Raw genomic sequence first — 12,683 nt, 5'->3', positions numbered from 1 at the left:
ACAAAGTTCCATATGTTCATTAGCCACAAGAAACATGGAGTGCAAGTACTCGACAAACCTTGTTTCAAGGGAGGAGCTGAATTATGTCGACTCTTCAGTAAGATTACCATTCCAATATCCTGTGTCATCGTCATGTTCACATCTCCCTGTTTTTGCCCGATTGTTGAATGTTTGAAATGCCTGCCCAAGTGCCGCTTTCAAACACGCCTTAAACATAACTCCCACGAGTCTCCTGTAGCTCAGTGGTAGAGCATCCGAACTGGCAAACGAAAGGTCTTAGGTTCGACTCGGATTTTCTCTTCCCGAGAATGCCTGTCGTTGACTGAAAAAACAAACAAAAGCAAACAAACAAACAAACGAAGCTATCAAAACCTGAAGTATTTTTAAACCCCCAGAACAACGCACAATGAAAAAAATCCTGGTGCTTTATTTGGTTTCCTCTCATATTACAGAAGTAATGGGAAACGGAACTAAAATTTTCCCTCATACCTATTGAGTGACACAGTCGAACCCCTATAACGCGGCGACCCTTGGGAAAATACCAATTGACTGCTTAATAGGGGTTTGTTTCAGACTGCATTTAACTAATCGAAATACTTTTATGCATTTCCATAAATTAAAATTGTGGTTAGTTTAAATTTGTGTTTTCACAACTTTATGTTGACATGCATCTCGATGCAGTTTGCGATTCTCTCATCTTTTCTTCTTCACGCGTAACTTGAAAACCGCTTTTCTAAGTTGCTAATGTAGACGTTATATCCTTTTAAAACAAGATCCCCAGCAGACAACAGTTTAATTGTGCTCGGGTTGCGTGCTTTGCCTTATGGGCCGTAACAGTGTAATAGTTTAGCTCAGTAACCTGGCCTTTGACTAGAAACGAAGCCAAAGTTGAGGCTGGAGACCAGGTCACTAAGCACACATTCACACAACTGTACAATGGGCTATTGGACGTTATTTTAGTATTACAACTACCAGAATCCTTCATCCCTTTGTTTTATCGTGCAAATTAGGATTACAAAAACTGAAATGGATAATGGTAGTTGTAGTAAAATGATGCCAACGCTCATGTTAGGCTTTAAACTTTACTGTGCTAACGAGTTAACTATCCTTCAAAAGATAAATGAAAATATCGCACTCAGTGCACAAAATACAATTACGACTACCACTGACCAGTATGATTAAAGACTCATTGACAAGGTTTTAACAGAATAAAGTGGACGAAACGACGCCCTTGAACAGACATTTTTTGTAAAATATAGGAGAAATTAAGGAAAAACCTGTTAACAAACTAACTTTGATAAACTGAGACTACTTAGCTAGATCGGCAGTTAAGTGTCAACATATTAGAGCCGTTACCTAAACGGCAAGTGAAGTGGGTTTCATAAAACCAAAAGAACAAAAAGGAAAAAACCCTTTAGTCATATCTTACTATTACGCATAGAAAACCGAAGTTCTTTCAATGAAGAAACTAGAATACGCTTGTCAGTTCTACCAACTCAAGGGAACTGGGTTTTATCGAGTTGGTTTCCTCGAATTGATTCTATTAACAAACATTATCCCGTGGTGACACGTTTCTAACTAAAACTTAAACGTTTCTTACAAACATGCTTTATACAATGCATTCTTATGCACCACTGTGAACGAAAGGGTGCGAAAATAGTGCGCTAAAATCTCCAGACACGCAGTCTGACCACTTAAAAACGTGCTTGGACGGAGAAAATCATCTCCTTGAGTATCGTATATGCCTGTTTCCTTCAGAAATGCTTTCCTTGATTCTACGAAGTATGTGAATGCGTTGCGTAAATAAATGACAATGGTTTTGTAGGGACACAGTCGGCTCAAGCCGTACCAGCGGCCTGACGTTCTCTCTGTTCCCGGATACGCACATATGTGGCTTCATTCAGTGTATCGCGGGCGCGCCCTGTTTTGGGATGTGAAGGACCAAGCACCTGAAAAAATGATTGGAAAATATTTTACGCTCCAGTGCTGATGTTTATGTCTAGTTTCTGTAGCAGTAAGCCACCGTAAGCACTACTCCTCCCTTACCCGCCTTCCCCCCCCCCCCCCCCCCCCACTTACTGGATGATTCTTTCAGACTCTCCACTAACTTACAAGGCGTGTCGAGGTTGGATACAGGAAATAAAGTGACCGGCATTCCAAACTTTAAACTTCCTAAATTTGTTTTCGTTTTGCCTTATAGATTGTTTAAAAATAATTCACTTCAATAAACTTGGTAATGAAAAACATATTGAAAGCAACTGTATTAATTTTTTTCTACTGTTCACAATTAACGTCATCGTTTGAACCGCATCGAACAGCGTTCTCTTCTTTTTAACAATTTTAGAGTTTGAAAAAGTCTCATTCCACCAAGGTTTATTCTAGAGGTCGGCATTACAGAATTAAGGTGAGCAAAAATATAATAGGGAGCTTAAGCACAGACGTTTTTGAGCCACGGACGGCAACCGGAAATTGAATTTTTCCCCTTTTGGAGCGTTTTCACGCCATCGCGTTTGTAACGTCAAGCCACAGTCATGTGGCTGTCCGTGGTAAGGAGCAAACCCACGCCGAAAAAGGAAACATTCGACTTCCGGCTGCCGCCCGTGCATGGCTCACGAACGTCTGTGCTTAAACTCCCTAATGACGCATAGAAGTTTGGAGAAGAGCGTCAAACGCGGAGCACAGATTTCAGCGAGGAAGACTGTTCCTATTACAAAGAAATTTGGCAATTGGCTATCAAAGCAAGTCACAAAAGAGGTTCCTGACCATGTCTTAAAATATTAATTTTACACCATCGATTTATCGTTAGCGAACCAGCCAACCACCCAATGCTGCGAAATACAGTCGGACCTCTATTAAGCGGCCACCCTGGGGACTTTGAAAACTGGCCGCTTAATAGAGGTTGGCCGTTGAATAGAGGTATCGAATACAGCACTTTACTGACAAAATAATAATTCGGGACTTTGGAAAGTGGCCGCTTAATGGAGGGTGGCCGCTTAATAGGTGGCCGCCTAATAGAGGTCCGACTGTAGTTGATATCTACTGGGTGGTTGGCTGGTTCGCTAATTCCTAAGTGTGTATAACGCTTATTTAATGTGCTTGCGCGATACAGGTAATTCGCTTTTGTGACGAGTGTCCTGTGTACTCGCGAGATGCGAAGTCCTGAGACTTATCACCACAAGCCTGTGACCTGCTCACTACATGGACATGAGTCACCCATAGCTCAGTGATTAGAGCATCCAGGCCCCAGTTGTTCAAAGCCCGATTAAGCTAATCCTGGATTAACCTGAACTTTGATCCGAGTTTAATTACTAACCAATAAAGATTTTTCAAAAAGATTTTTGTCGTTCAGTTTCGACTTGGCCTTTTCTTTGCCTTTGGCTTAAAATTTGCTATCTACGACATTTTTAACAAGCGAGCTGAAAACCTCGGTTAACTTTTAATCGGGGATTAGCGTTAATCGGCTTTCAATCAACCCGGCCCAGACTAGTAACTGGAAGGTTGGGGGTTCGATTCCTGCTGGGGACTTGGAAATTTTTTTCCGAGAATTTCATCGTTGTACATATCATCTATTGTTGATTCTTATATTCTTTGTGAGAAATTGAAAAACCTTGGCACCCCTTTCGCGAAAAAACAAAAAGGCCGGCCCTCTAAAATCTGCGAAGAGAGTCTAATGAAGCATCGCCGGACCCCACTCACCTCCTGGCAGGTCTCGTGCCACTTGACAAAGTAATCGTACGCTTTCTGGAAGTCTCTGTTATCCTCGTACAGGATTCCAATATTCAAGTAAAGTCGCAACATCAACATGTGCTTCTCACCGTACGTCTTTAAACACAGTTCAAATGACCTGTTGAGCATCTGCGAAAACAGGAGCAAAAACAAATACAGAGATGTAGCAGAGCTAAAGGCTAATTAACACCTACTGATTATTTGTCAGCCCGATAAGTATGTTCAATCGCATGGGTTAATTTACATGTTACAATTTGTGGGCTGATTTCTTCTATTGCTATTCTTGTAGCGCACGGGATAAAAATCTAAAAATCTGTGGTATTGCCGCAGATTTTTAGAAATCAGGCCAATTTTCGTCCAACAGGTAGTCGGAAATTCCATGATGACAGGCGAACAAAAGAGTTACTAGACATAATTCGCATTTTAAAAGGTGAAAAAAAGGCAAACAATGAACACATTGAAATATCTTCAGTTTTCTGTTTTCCTAATTATTACTTTTTTCATGCTTTAAAATGCGAATTATTAAATCAAATGTCACGGCTTACCCGAGCTTAACAACTTTGGTTCTTTCTTGTCATTAACTAGACAGATTTTCACCTTCTGCCTATTGTCTACATCCGCTAACACGTCATGTTAAGTTGACGAATCAAACGTCTTGAAATCTAAAAAACTATGCCACAAAATCCCGTGAAACGAGAAAATACAAAACTAATATATGTTAAGCCCCGGCTAAACGATCTAACATTTTTGTGCAACATTTGTTTGTTCAACAATGTTGAAACGTTTAGCACCCCTTGTTTGATGACGTGTGTTTTTTGTTGTTGTTGTTGTTGTTGTTGTTAAGAAAATGTTTTGCTTTCGATCAAACATGTTGGCCAGCTTCACAAATGTTGAAGCGTTCAGCCGGTTTTTCAACATTGTTGAACTAACAAATGTTGTACAACAATGTTAGATCGTTTAGCCGGGGTTAAGCTTGTGACGCCTTTAGAGACTTTTTTAAAATGAAGACACTTCCTCGTTGGTGGTCGTAAAATGGATGAGTGGTCGATTGACCACTCAAGTTGAGGATGGCCAAGCAATGGCCGTTCTTTCACTTCGATGTCAAGACCGGCCACAAAAGAGTATAAATACCTCTTCTTTCTCTTTGAAGAACCTTCTTGCCCGCGGATTTATAAACGACTTGGTCATGATCGCCTCCGCCATGTGCCCCATGTCTCCATGCTACAAAACCAAAAACAAAAAATAATCGAAACAGATACAAAGATTGCTACACTTGTCAGTAAAGTAAAAGCGAAATAGAAGAAGTATTATATGCGTAAACGATGAAAGATTTAGACCATCAAACTAATGAACGAACCTTAAACAGTTGCGAAAAGAACGCCTGAGAATGGTTCGCGATAGAGATTGCATGCTTGCTCAGCTGGTAGAGCACCGCAATGTTATCTCAGTGTTACATCGTCTCGCCGATATAACAAGCATTAGAGCTTGCACAAGATAATTTTTAAATTCACGCGAACGGGCTCTCTTGGCATGGAGTCCTTTGCGGTGAAAAGGTTTAACTTAAAAGTGGTAAAACTAACTTAATGTTAACATTCCTAGTTCATATTGATATGATTTCAATAAACAAATCTTTACAAGACAGTTTCGCTGGCAACATTCACTGAATGTACAATTTGAGAAAAAAAAAAGCCCTATTTCCCAACTGCGAAATGGTTTTAAGCTTTTCGGACTGTACAGTGATTGTACTCACCCTCATGAATATGTCGATTGCCTCGTCAATGTATTTAAAACAGTCTCTTCTTGTTTGTTCTGAGTTCTCAGGCTCTAAGTCTGCCACGATGCTCAGATGATGTGCAATGAGTATGTCAATAAGTCCTGTTTTATGCTGTAGAAAAGATAAAATACACCTATCACTTGTGACTTCTTTATTAAGTGTTCTGTTAACTGTGTTGCAAAAGTTGTTTTGAAATTTTGGTTCTGTGGATGAAATCCTAAATTATAACGATTCAAATGAAAGCTTCTAAGCAGTATTTTCCTGTGGTGCTGTTTATTGTGCTGTACAACATGGTTTTAACTTATAAGTCTGTGGAGGAATTTTTCAAGTGGGACGTACTATCAAATGGCAGTGTTTATTAAGTTGTACAACGTGTTTTAAACTTTTTTCATTGGTCAAAATCCTACAGTGCGCAATTCTCTGCTTATCCGTCGAGTGTTTTTGCTTCCCGCGAGCACGATCGCTCAAAGGACAAGCGGGCATGGATGAAAAATTCCCACCGCCTGTTTTCTGATTTCGCACTCGCGGGGATATAAACATTCGACTGAACTTGGAGAAAAAGGAGACTGCTAAGTGACCAGGTAAAAGAACACTAAAATAACTATTGAGTACTTCTTCCCTATGATGCTGTTCATTGTTCTGTTCAAGGTGTTCTGACATCTGAGTCTGGGAAACCACTGAGCCTGGGAAAACTCCCCAAGACTAACCATTCAAACGAAAGCTACTACATAGCATTTAGCTGTGGTATTACGTGTTCCTAACATTCTCCAAAAGTGAACGTTTTTTCTTCAGTATATTTTAGCCGATGTTACCGTACCTCGTGCTCCTCGCCACTGAGCTGTTTGCGATAACTCAGTGACTTTTTACAGAACTCCACGATTTCTCTGTCTTGTTCCAGCTGATCCATCGTCACGAAATTGTAGTTCTTTACAACCTGAAAAGAAACAAGTTCCGTTATCATCAATCTTGAGTTACAGGAAATCTCTTCACAATCAACCCCACTCCAGCGAAAATTAAGAAATAAATAAAAATACAAGGACTTTAGATGATGAAAAATTTCTAGCAGTGAAAACAGAAACTGCGTAGTATTATTTGTGATTTGGAGAGTGACCCATTTTTTGGCGGGGTGAGGGTGGGGGAGGGGAAACAAGCAAAACTTTCACTTGGGTGAAAGAAATTTCAGCAAAGTAGTCGTAAGTATTCGTTTTTCAATACGATAAATATAAAATAAAGTTAGGTGTCCCCTATGAGCAGTGGGAATCCCCTCTGCTAGATTGTTGCTTGAAACGTTAATAAAGTCATTATTATTATACGAAGTAAAGAATACAGCTGTGAATATTCCATTTTCTGTCCTGGGCGCTTATAGACCCATTCAGCTAACGCAATGTTGTACCCAATTCAAATCGTTTGGGCATAAAATGTTTTGTTCTAAGTATTTCCATATCATTTAAATGTGAATGCTACATTATAATGCAAATGCAATAAACAAAGAATCGTAACCCCGGGGGGATCTGAATTGGGTACAACATTGCGTTAGCCGAATAGGTCTATTACATCTTGGTAGCTTGAGAAAGGGGTCTCATTTGAGACAGGGCACTTTCGTGATTTTGACATGAAGATGCGAGCGTGTAAAAATATAACAGAACTAACATTACTAAGACATTAAGAAGAGGTATATTGAGATTTCAGAGTAGCCATTTAAGTCGATATTTTCGGGGAACTATCTTATAGGGGCATTCGTCGGAAATGAGGGCCTGCGCAAATGACGCGATTTTTGGCAAAGCGTCGCTTTCCAGACAGTAGGTACTCATTAGATAGAGGCTGCCTGCCTATTAGCAAACATTTGTTCAAAATAGGGCGTTTATGGCGTTTCAGTATTAGAGAAGGGTGCTCTTATTGGAAGGATGGTACTAAACGGACTTGCCTCACTCTTGGTCTTGGACATCAGTTGATAGATGTCGGCTAGTTTGTCAGTTCTGGCGCCTAGACTTTCTTCCTCTAACTTCAACAGATCATTCAACATTTCGTGCGCGTCATTATACTGCCCAGCTTGGATCCTAATAACAAAACAGGCCATTATAAGTTAATCAACCAACCCCCGATACTTGATTGTGGAGAAACTTTGGAGGGAAGCCATCAAGGGCACACGAGACTGCAGGTCAAAGGAGAGTAACTGTTTTCACCATTACTCTCGTCGACTGTCGTTGAGAGTTACAGCGTGGCATTAAGCATATGGATATCTCCTCATATAAACAGTTTTATTTTATTTTTGAAAAGCTAGCTGGTAATATTGCGCAAGAATATTATTCCCTGTTTCGTTCTCAGCACCAATTCTGTGGCTGCACCAAAACGTCTTTAATGCGTAATGGTCAATATTTGATTCTTGTGAACTTACAGAAACATGACAACCATCTCGGTTTTCTTTGCAACTTCTTCCAGCGGCGCCTCTGAGTTACGCAAAACTTGTAACGATTCCTTATATAGAGCGGATGCCGTCGCATATCCACCAGCCTGTAACACAATACAAACACAGCTTCAGTTTTAAAAGAATAAACGGGCATAAAAAAAAAAAACGCCAGTTATGCAATGTTTAGAGTCAATAATTTGCTGCAGGCAGTGTTTCCGTAAGTCTATATTTAACAATTATCCAAAGAAATCGTGCGGACTATCGTCTGATACTTAGCCGACGAGGCCGTAGGCCGCGTTGGCTAAAATCGGGAGATATTCCGCAAGATTGAGCGGGATAATTGTTTTATTATTCAACACACTGATAACAAAGCATAGTTTTTTTTAGTGCAGAAAAGCTGGAGACGATCTTTATTTTGCCATTTTTCTCCCCGACACACGAAATTACATATATCGCATGATATCTGTTGACTACAGATGACGAATATTCAGTGCATCATGACCGTATATGGGCAGTGTTACAATATGTTGAATAATAACTAAGAACATCTCTTTTTCGCAGAACGTATGTGCAGTACCAAAAGCAGGCACCGTCCTTAACTTCCCTACCTTTTGCCATGATCTGAGAAGATCAATACTGAAGTCTTCTGAGAACAGTCGTTCGAACACTTCCCACTCCAGCAGGCACCGTGTTAACCTGTTGTTATCCAACAGCTGTTCAAGGTGATATGGAAGCTCCTAACAGAGAAATATTCCAGTTTGTTAAAACAAGAATCACGTCAAAAATTACATTCGCTTTCAAAACAAAATGCATGGGAAAGACCGAAGCGGAATGTAAAACTAACAAAACGCAGATGAAGCAGTCTACTTAGTTCTGTTATTTCAAAGTTTGCATTGTTATACCTAGTTCAGACGATAAACCTAACGAATACCAACAAGTTCGACTTTGGCATGATCCTGGAGTGCGTTTTTTTGGGAGAATCCAAAAACGGATTTGTGATCTCAGATCATTCGGATCATGGTGCATCAAAGGAACCAACGAATCCACTCTGGACAAGGATTCGTCGGTTCCTTTGATGCACCATGATCAGAATGATCTGAGATCAAAAATCCGTTATTGGATTCTCCCAAAAAAAGCGCACCCCTGGATTGACTACCGAATGCAACTGTACCCAATTCCACCGAACCCATTATCATTATGTTTGATGTCTGAGAAGTCCGGTGTATGAATCAGTGTCGCTTCAATGTCGGACAAAGCGTCAAGCTTTAGCACTTCACCAAATCTGACTCAGAAGCAGTTAACTCTCACCGCTATCAAGGGCGCCTATGAAGAAACTTGGCCGTCAATTAAATTTCCGCCATTCAGGTTTTATTAGTAGCGTTTTCTAAAGCCGGCGACACACCTGGCGATTTTATACGCCGATCGCCGCGATCGGCGAAAATCGCCAGGTGTGTCCGGTGCAGCGATTGCGATTTTCGCTGATCGCCCGATCCGTATAAAATCAGATATCACCAATTGTGCCCTTCCCCGTGATTTTCTACGCTTATCGCTGCGAATCGCCAGTTAAGTCAACCAATCAGGTTGGGCGATTTTATCACATGCCTTTTCAAAACGCCCATCGATGGAGCCCGGGAACAAGGTTGAAGTGCCACATCGCCGTAATCAGCGAAAAAAAAAAAAAATCACCAGGTGTGTCCGCATCAATCGGTGGCGAAAATCGCTTGCGATTTTCGCTGGCGATCAAATTCGCCGCGATCGGCGTATAAAATCGCCAGGTGTGTTGCCGGCTTAAGAGGCCAGTAGTCGAAAAACAATGGCGATACTTCGTGAAATATAATTGTGACAACGTAACATTTTGAATTTTATTGAACTCAGTGAAATAAAAGTTGTTTTCAGGCTTGCTGGCCACTGAAGTCTGTAACTGAGTATAATATTCATATCGAAATTTAGATAGAAGAGTCATTTTAAAGAATTAAACCAGGAACGTTTTCATGCCCTACAGTACCAAGGTAACGTAGGATCAAATTAATATTAGCCGGAACATGGAGGAAAACAAATTTCTGACCTGTTTAGCAAACTTACCTCGGATTTGCGATCATAATCTTCACTTCCTTCGAAAAACTCCGCGTGCTGTCCATGCCAAAAAGTATACTGATGTTTGACGTAACCCTCGGTCCCAGTGAAATACCTTGAAAAAGAGCGTCGAGACACAATCATATTAAAAAAAAAAAACTATAAAACAGTTGAATTTTAATAATCCGGATCAAAAGTTACATTTCTTTCTTCAATTCAGTCATTTCCAAATTTAATGCTGGGTTCTAAGTGGGCCAGTTAGGCTCCAAGTGCGACGTTACCTATTTTTTTACATCATCAACTATATGCACCAAAATACCCTACTAGCAAGCAGGGCGTTTCTTTCTGGTACGTTTTTTAGCATGTACGAAGTTGTTCTCATCCCTGGGTTTAATTATTTTTTTTTTTTGTGTAGTCGGCTTGTTTAACGTCGCCAAGAGAAACCTTTTTTACCCCGGCCGAGAAATACAAAAGGAAAAGCCTCTGTTAGCAAGGTAGCATCAGCGATCACGATGGCTAAATCCACTAGGACGGGGACAGGCTTTACTAGGAAGCGTGCCTTGGTTTCCCTAGCCTCATACGCAGAGGCTCTTTGGGCTTGTCACGCATTCCTCTCCTCCCATCCCACGAACGTAAGAGAGGAATGTGTGACAAGCCCAAAGAGCTTCTGCGTATGAGGCTATGGTTTCCCTTCTTACTTCAACTGCCAACACGGCAAAGCCTTCAAAGTAACAATTAACTGTTTTGTGATTCCACAAAGAAGCGGCGCACCAATTACAAGGTGGATACATTGCACATGATTGAAATTAGTGTGTGTGAATTGAAAATTCGCGACCTTCACAAACAAGTGGATGACGTACAGGGAGTGTTTCCCTGCAAGCCATCAATTTCTCTGTTTAAAATCGAACATTTTTAATAATATTTTCCCGAGTTTGCAATCAAACCTTCACGAAACTTCACATTTTCACCAAATTCGACATTCAACGAGAATTGTACTGAGTTAACTCTAAGCAGTCAGTTAAATACTTGACCCCCTAATGAAGTTTTATCACTCATCTTACAAATGGTTACTCGCAGAAGAAGAAGTAGTCGATCGTTATCCAATTACTCACTTTCTTCTGACAGCTTTACTGATAGATCTGTGATAGAAGTCCAGTCGTCCCTCGCCCAAGTCCCCACACGGTCGTAAGAGAGGCTTCAGTGCACGGTACACCAGGGCCCATTTAGCCGCTGGCACAAATTTCTTCTCTTTTCTTTTCTCTTTTCCTTTGCTAGCCACTTTCTTCGGTTCTTCCTCTTTCTGCACATACGTCTCGTCGACTTGTTTTGCTAGCTTATCTGCTACGGTAAGGCTGCCTAGCGCTAAAGATAATAAAGCTATTTATTTAACAATTATCCTGGGAAATCCCGCGGACGAAGGCTAAAATCAAGGGATATTCCGCAAGATTGAGCGTTTTCTCTAGCTTAAGGTCAAGTCGAAAAAACTATCCAATCTCTTTTGTTTTCGGAGGGGCAAATATGTCGTTAAAAATGCTTAAAAAAAGGCCAGTTAGCACTTTCGGAAAGCCAACAGCGCATAAATTCGAGGAATAAGATTTCCTTTCCCTAATGTTCATGTTACACGCAAGTGGTTCAAACTCTTGAGTTATTTCAACTGAAAGCTGCTCAAGGTTTTTTGCCGTGGCACACCTGATGTAATGCAAGGTGCTTCTATCTCTTAAATTTAGACCAGTTTGGTTTACTACAGCGTCTAATTTCCCTCCTATGTATGGGTTCTATTAAGGTCCAAAAGCGCACCAAGAAATCTGAACCATGTCATGGTCATAGTGTCACTGAATGACCCCAGCTGTGGACTGGAGTCCGTGGGAGAAAGAAATGACAAGAGGAGATGTCGAAAATCGAACACACCTGCTTCTGTCTGCTCAACCTTTGTCACGGTTATCTGGTCTGATTCACCCTCAATGTAAGGGCGTGGGGTGAGGGTTGATTCTTCAGCCAGCATCTGTAGCAACTCTGTTTCCAGCAGTCCATGGCGCGATGTCTCTAGCAAACACACAGTCGCTATAACAATCTGTCCACCATTTTCCTCTTCAAATCTGGTCAGCACTTGTTCTTCCAAACTGAAATTCAAAGAGAAGTAAGGGAATAAATTGGATTGCTCCATTATTTGCATACTTGTGGACTTCACAAACTCTGTTATAGGGCGGTTTTCAACTTAGTGTCTAGATTAATATGCGTTTGCTTCGGTTAAGCTTTACTATGCTCTGTGATTGGGTAACAAACTTGTGCCACTTTTCGAAAATTACATTAAAATACGCTTTAAGATCATTTTTGACGAGCGAGATGAATTCCTCGGATAACTTTTAATCATGGATTAGGGTTAACCGGCTTTCGTACAACCGGGATCTCGTTTCTGCAGTGTTCCGTCAGAGTAATTACTTGGTTTTGGTTTCAGTGCGACTCTTAATTAAAAACCGCTCTATTATAATAATACCTTTATTTACATAGCGCCATTCCTACGTTCATGGCGCTTTACAAATATATGTGTAAAACAATACAGTCAGTAATAAAATCTATATACAAAAAGGACAAGGTTTAAAAACAGCTATCCAAAGTTCAAAAATATTCACAATTTCTATAAAAACAATGAGTAGCTGTCCACAAAATGTTCAAAGAGGTATGTTTAAAGGCCTCTTCTGAAGC

At 40.6% G+C, this 12,683-nt stretch overlaps 1 protein-coding gene across 2 annotated transcripts in view; it reads right to left on the bottom strand.

Annotated features, from left to right (window-relative positions):
- Window positions 1-407: 407 nt before the first annotated feature.
- Window positions 408-12,683, bottom strand: part of LOC146456651 (TPR repeat-containing protein DDB_G0287407-like) — a 28,293-nt gene continuing 16,017 nt past the window's right edge. For both annotated transcript variants that reach the window (XM_085093133.1, XM_085093134.1), the window contains exons 15-25: window positions 11,889-12,100; window positions 11,093-11,342; window positions 9,990-10,095; window positions 8,516-8,644; window positions 7,896-8,011; window positions 7,425-7,557; window positions 6,318-6,434; window positions 5,477-5,611; window positions 4,858-4,947; window positions 3,697-3,855; window positions 408-1,949 (exon numbers count right to left, since the gene is read on the bottom strand). In XM_085093133.1, coding sequence (XP_084949259.1) covers window positions 1,839-1,949; window positions 3,697-3,855; window positions 4,858-4,947; window positions 5,477-5,611; window positions 6,318-6,434; window positions 7,425-7,557; window positions 7,896-8,011; window positions 8,516-8,644; window positions 9,990-10,095; window positions 11,093-11,342; window positions 11,889-12,100 — 1,558 coding nt within the window. In that variant the 3' untranslated portion in view covers window positions 408-1,838. The remainder of the gene's footprint in view (window positions 1,950-3,696; window positions 3,856-4,857; window positions 4,948-5,476; window positions 5,612-6,317; window positions 6,435-7,424; window positions 7,558-7,895; window positions 8,012-8,515; window positions 8,645-9,989; window positions 10,096-11,092; window positions 11,343-11,888; window positions 12,101-12,683) is intronic.

The sequence above is a fragment of the Pavona decussata genome, unplaced genomic scaffold (assembly GCF_977016875.1).
Source record: "Pavona decussata unplaced genomic scaffold, jaPavDecu1.1 SCAFFOLD_254, whole genome shotgun sequence".
NCBI classification, from domain to species: domain Eukaryota; kingdom Metazoa; phylum Cnidaria; class Anthozoa; order Scleractinia; family Agariciidae; genus Pavona; species Pavona decussata.
Note: the sequence above shows the minus strand (reverse complement) of the source record. Positions and strands in the feature narration are given on the sequence as shown.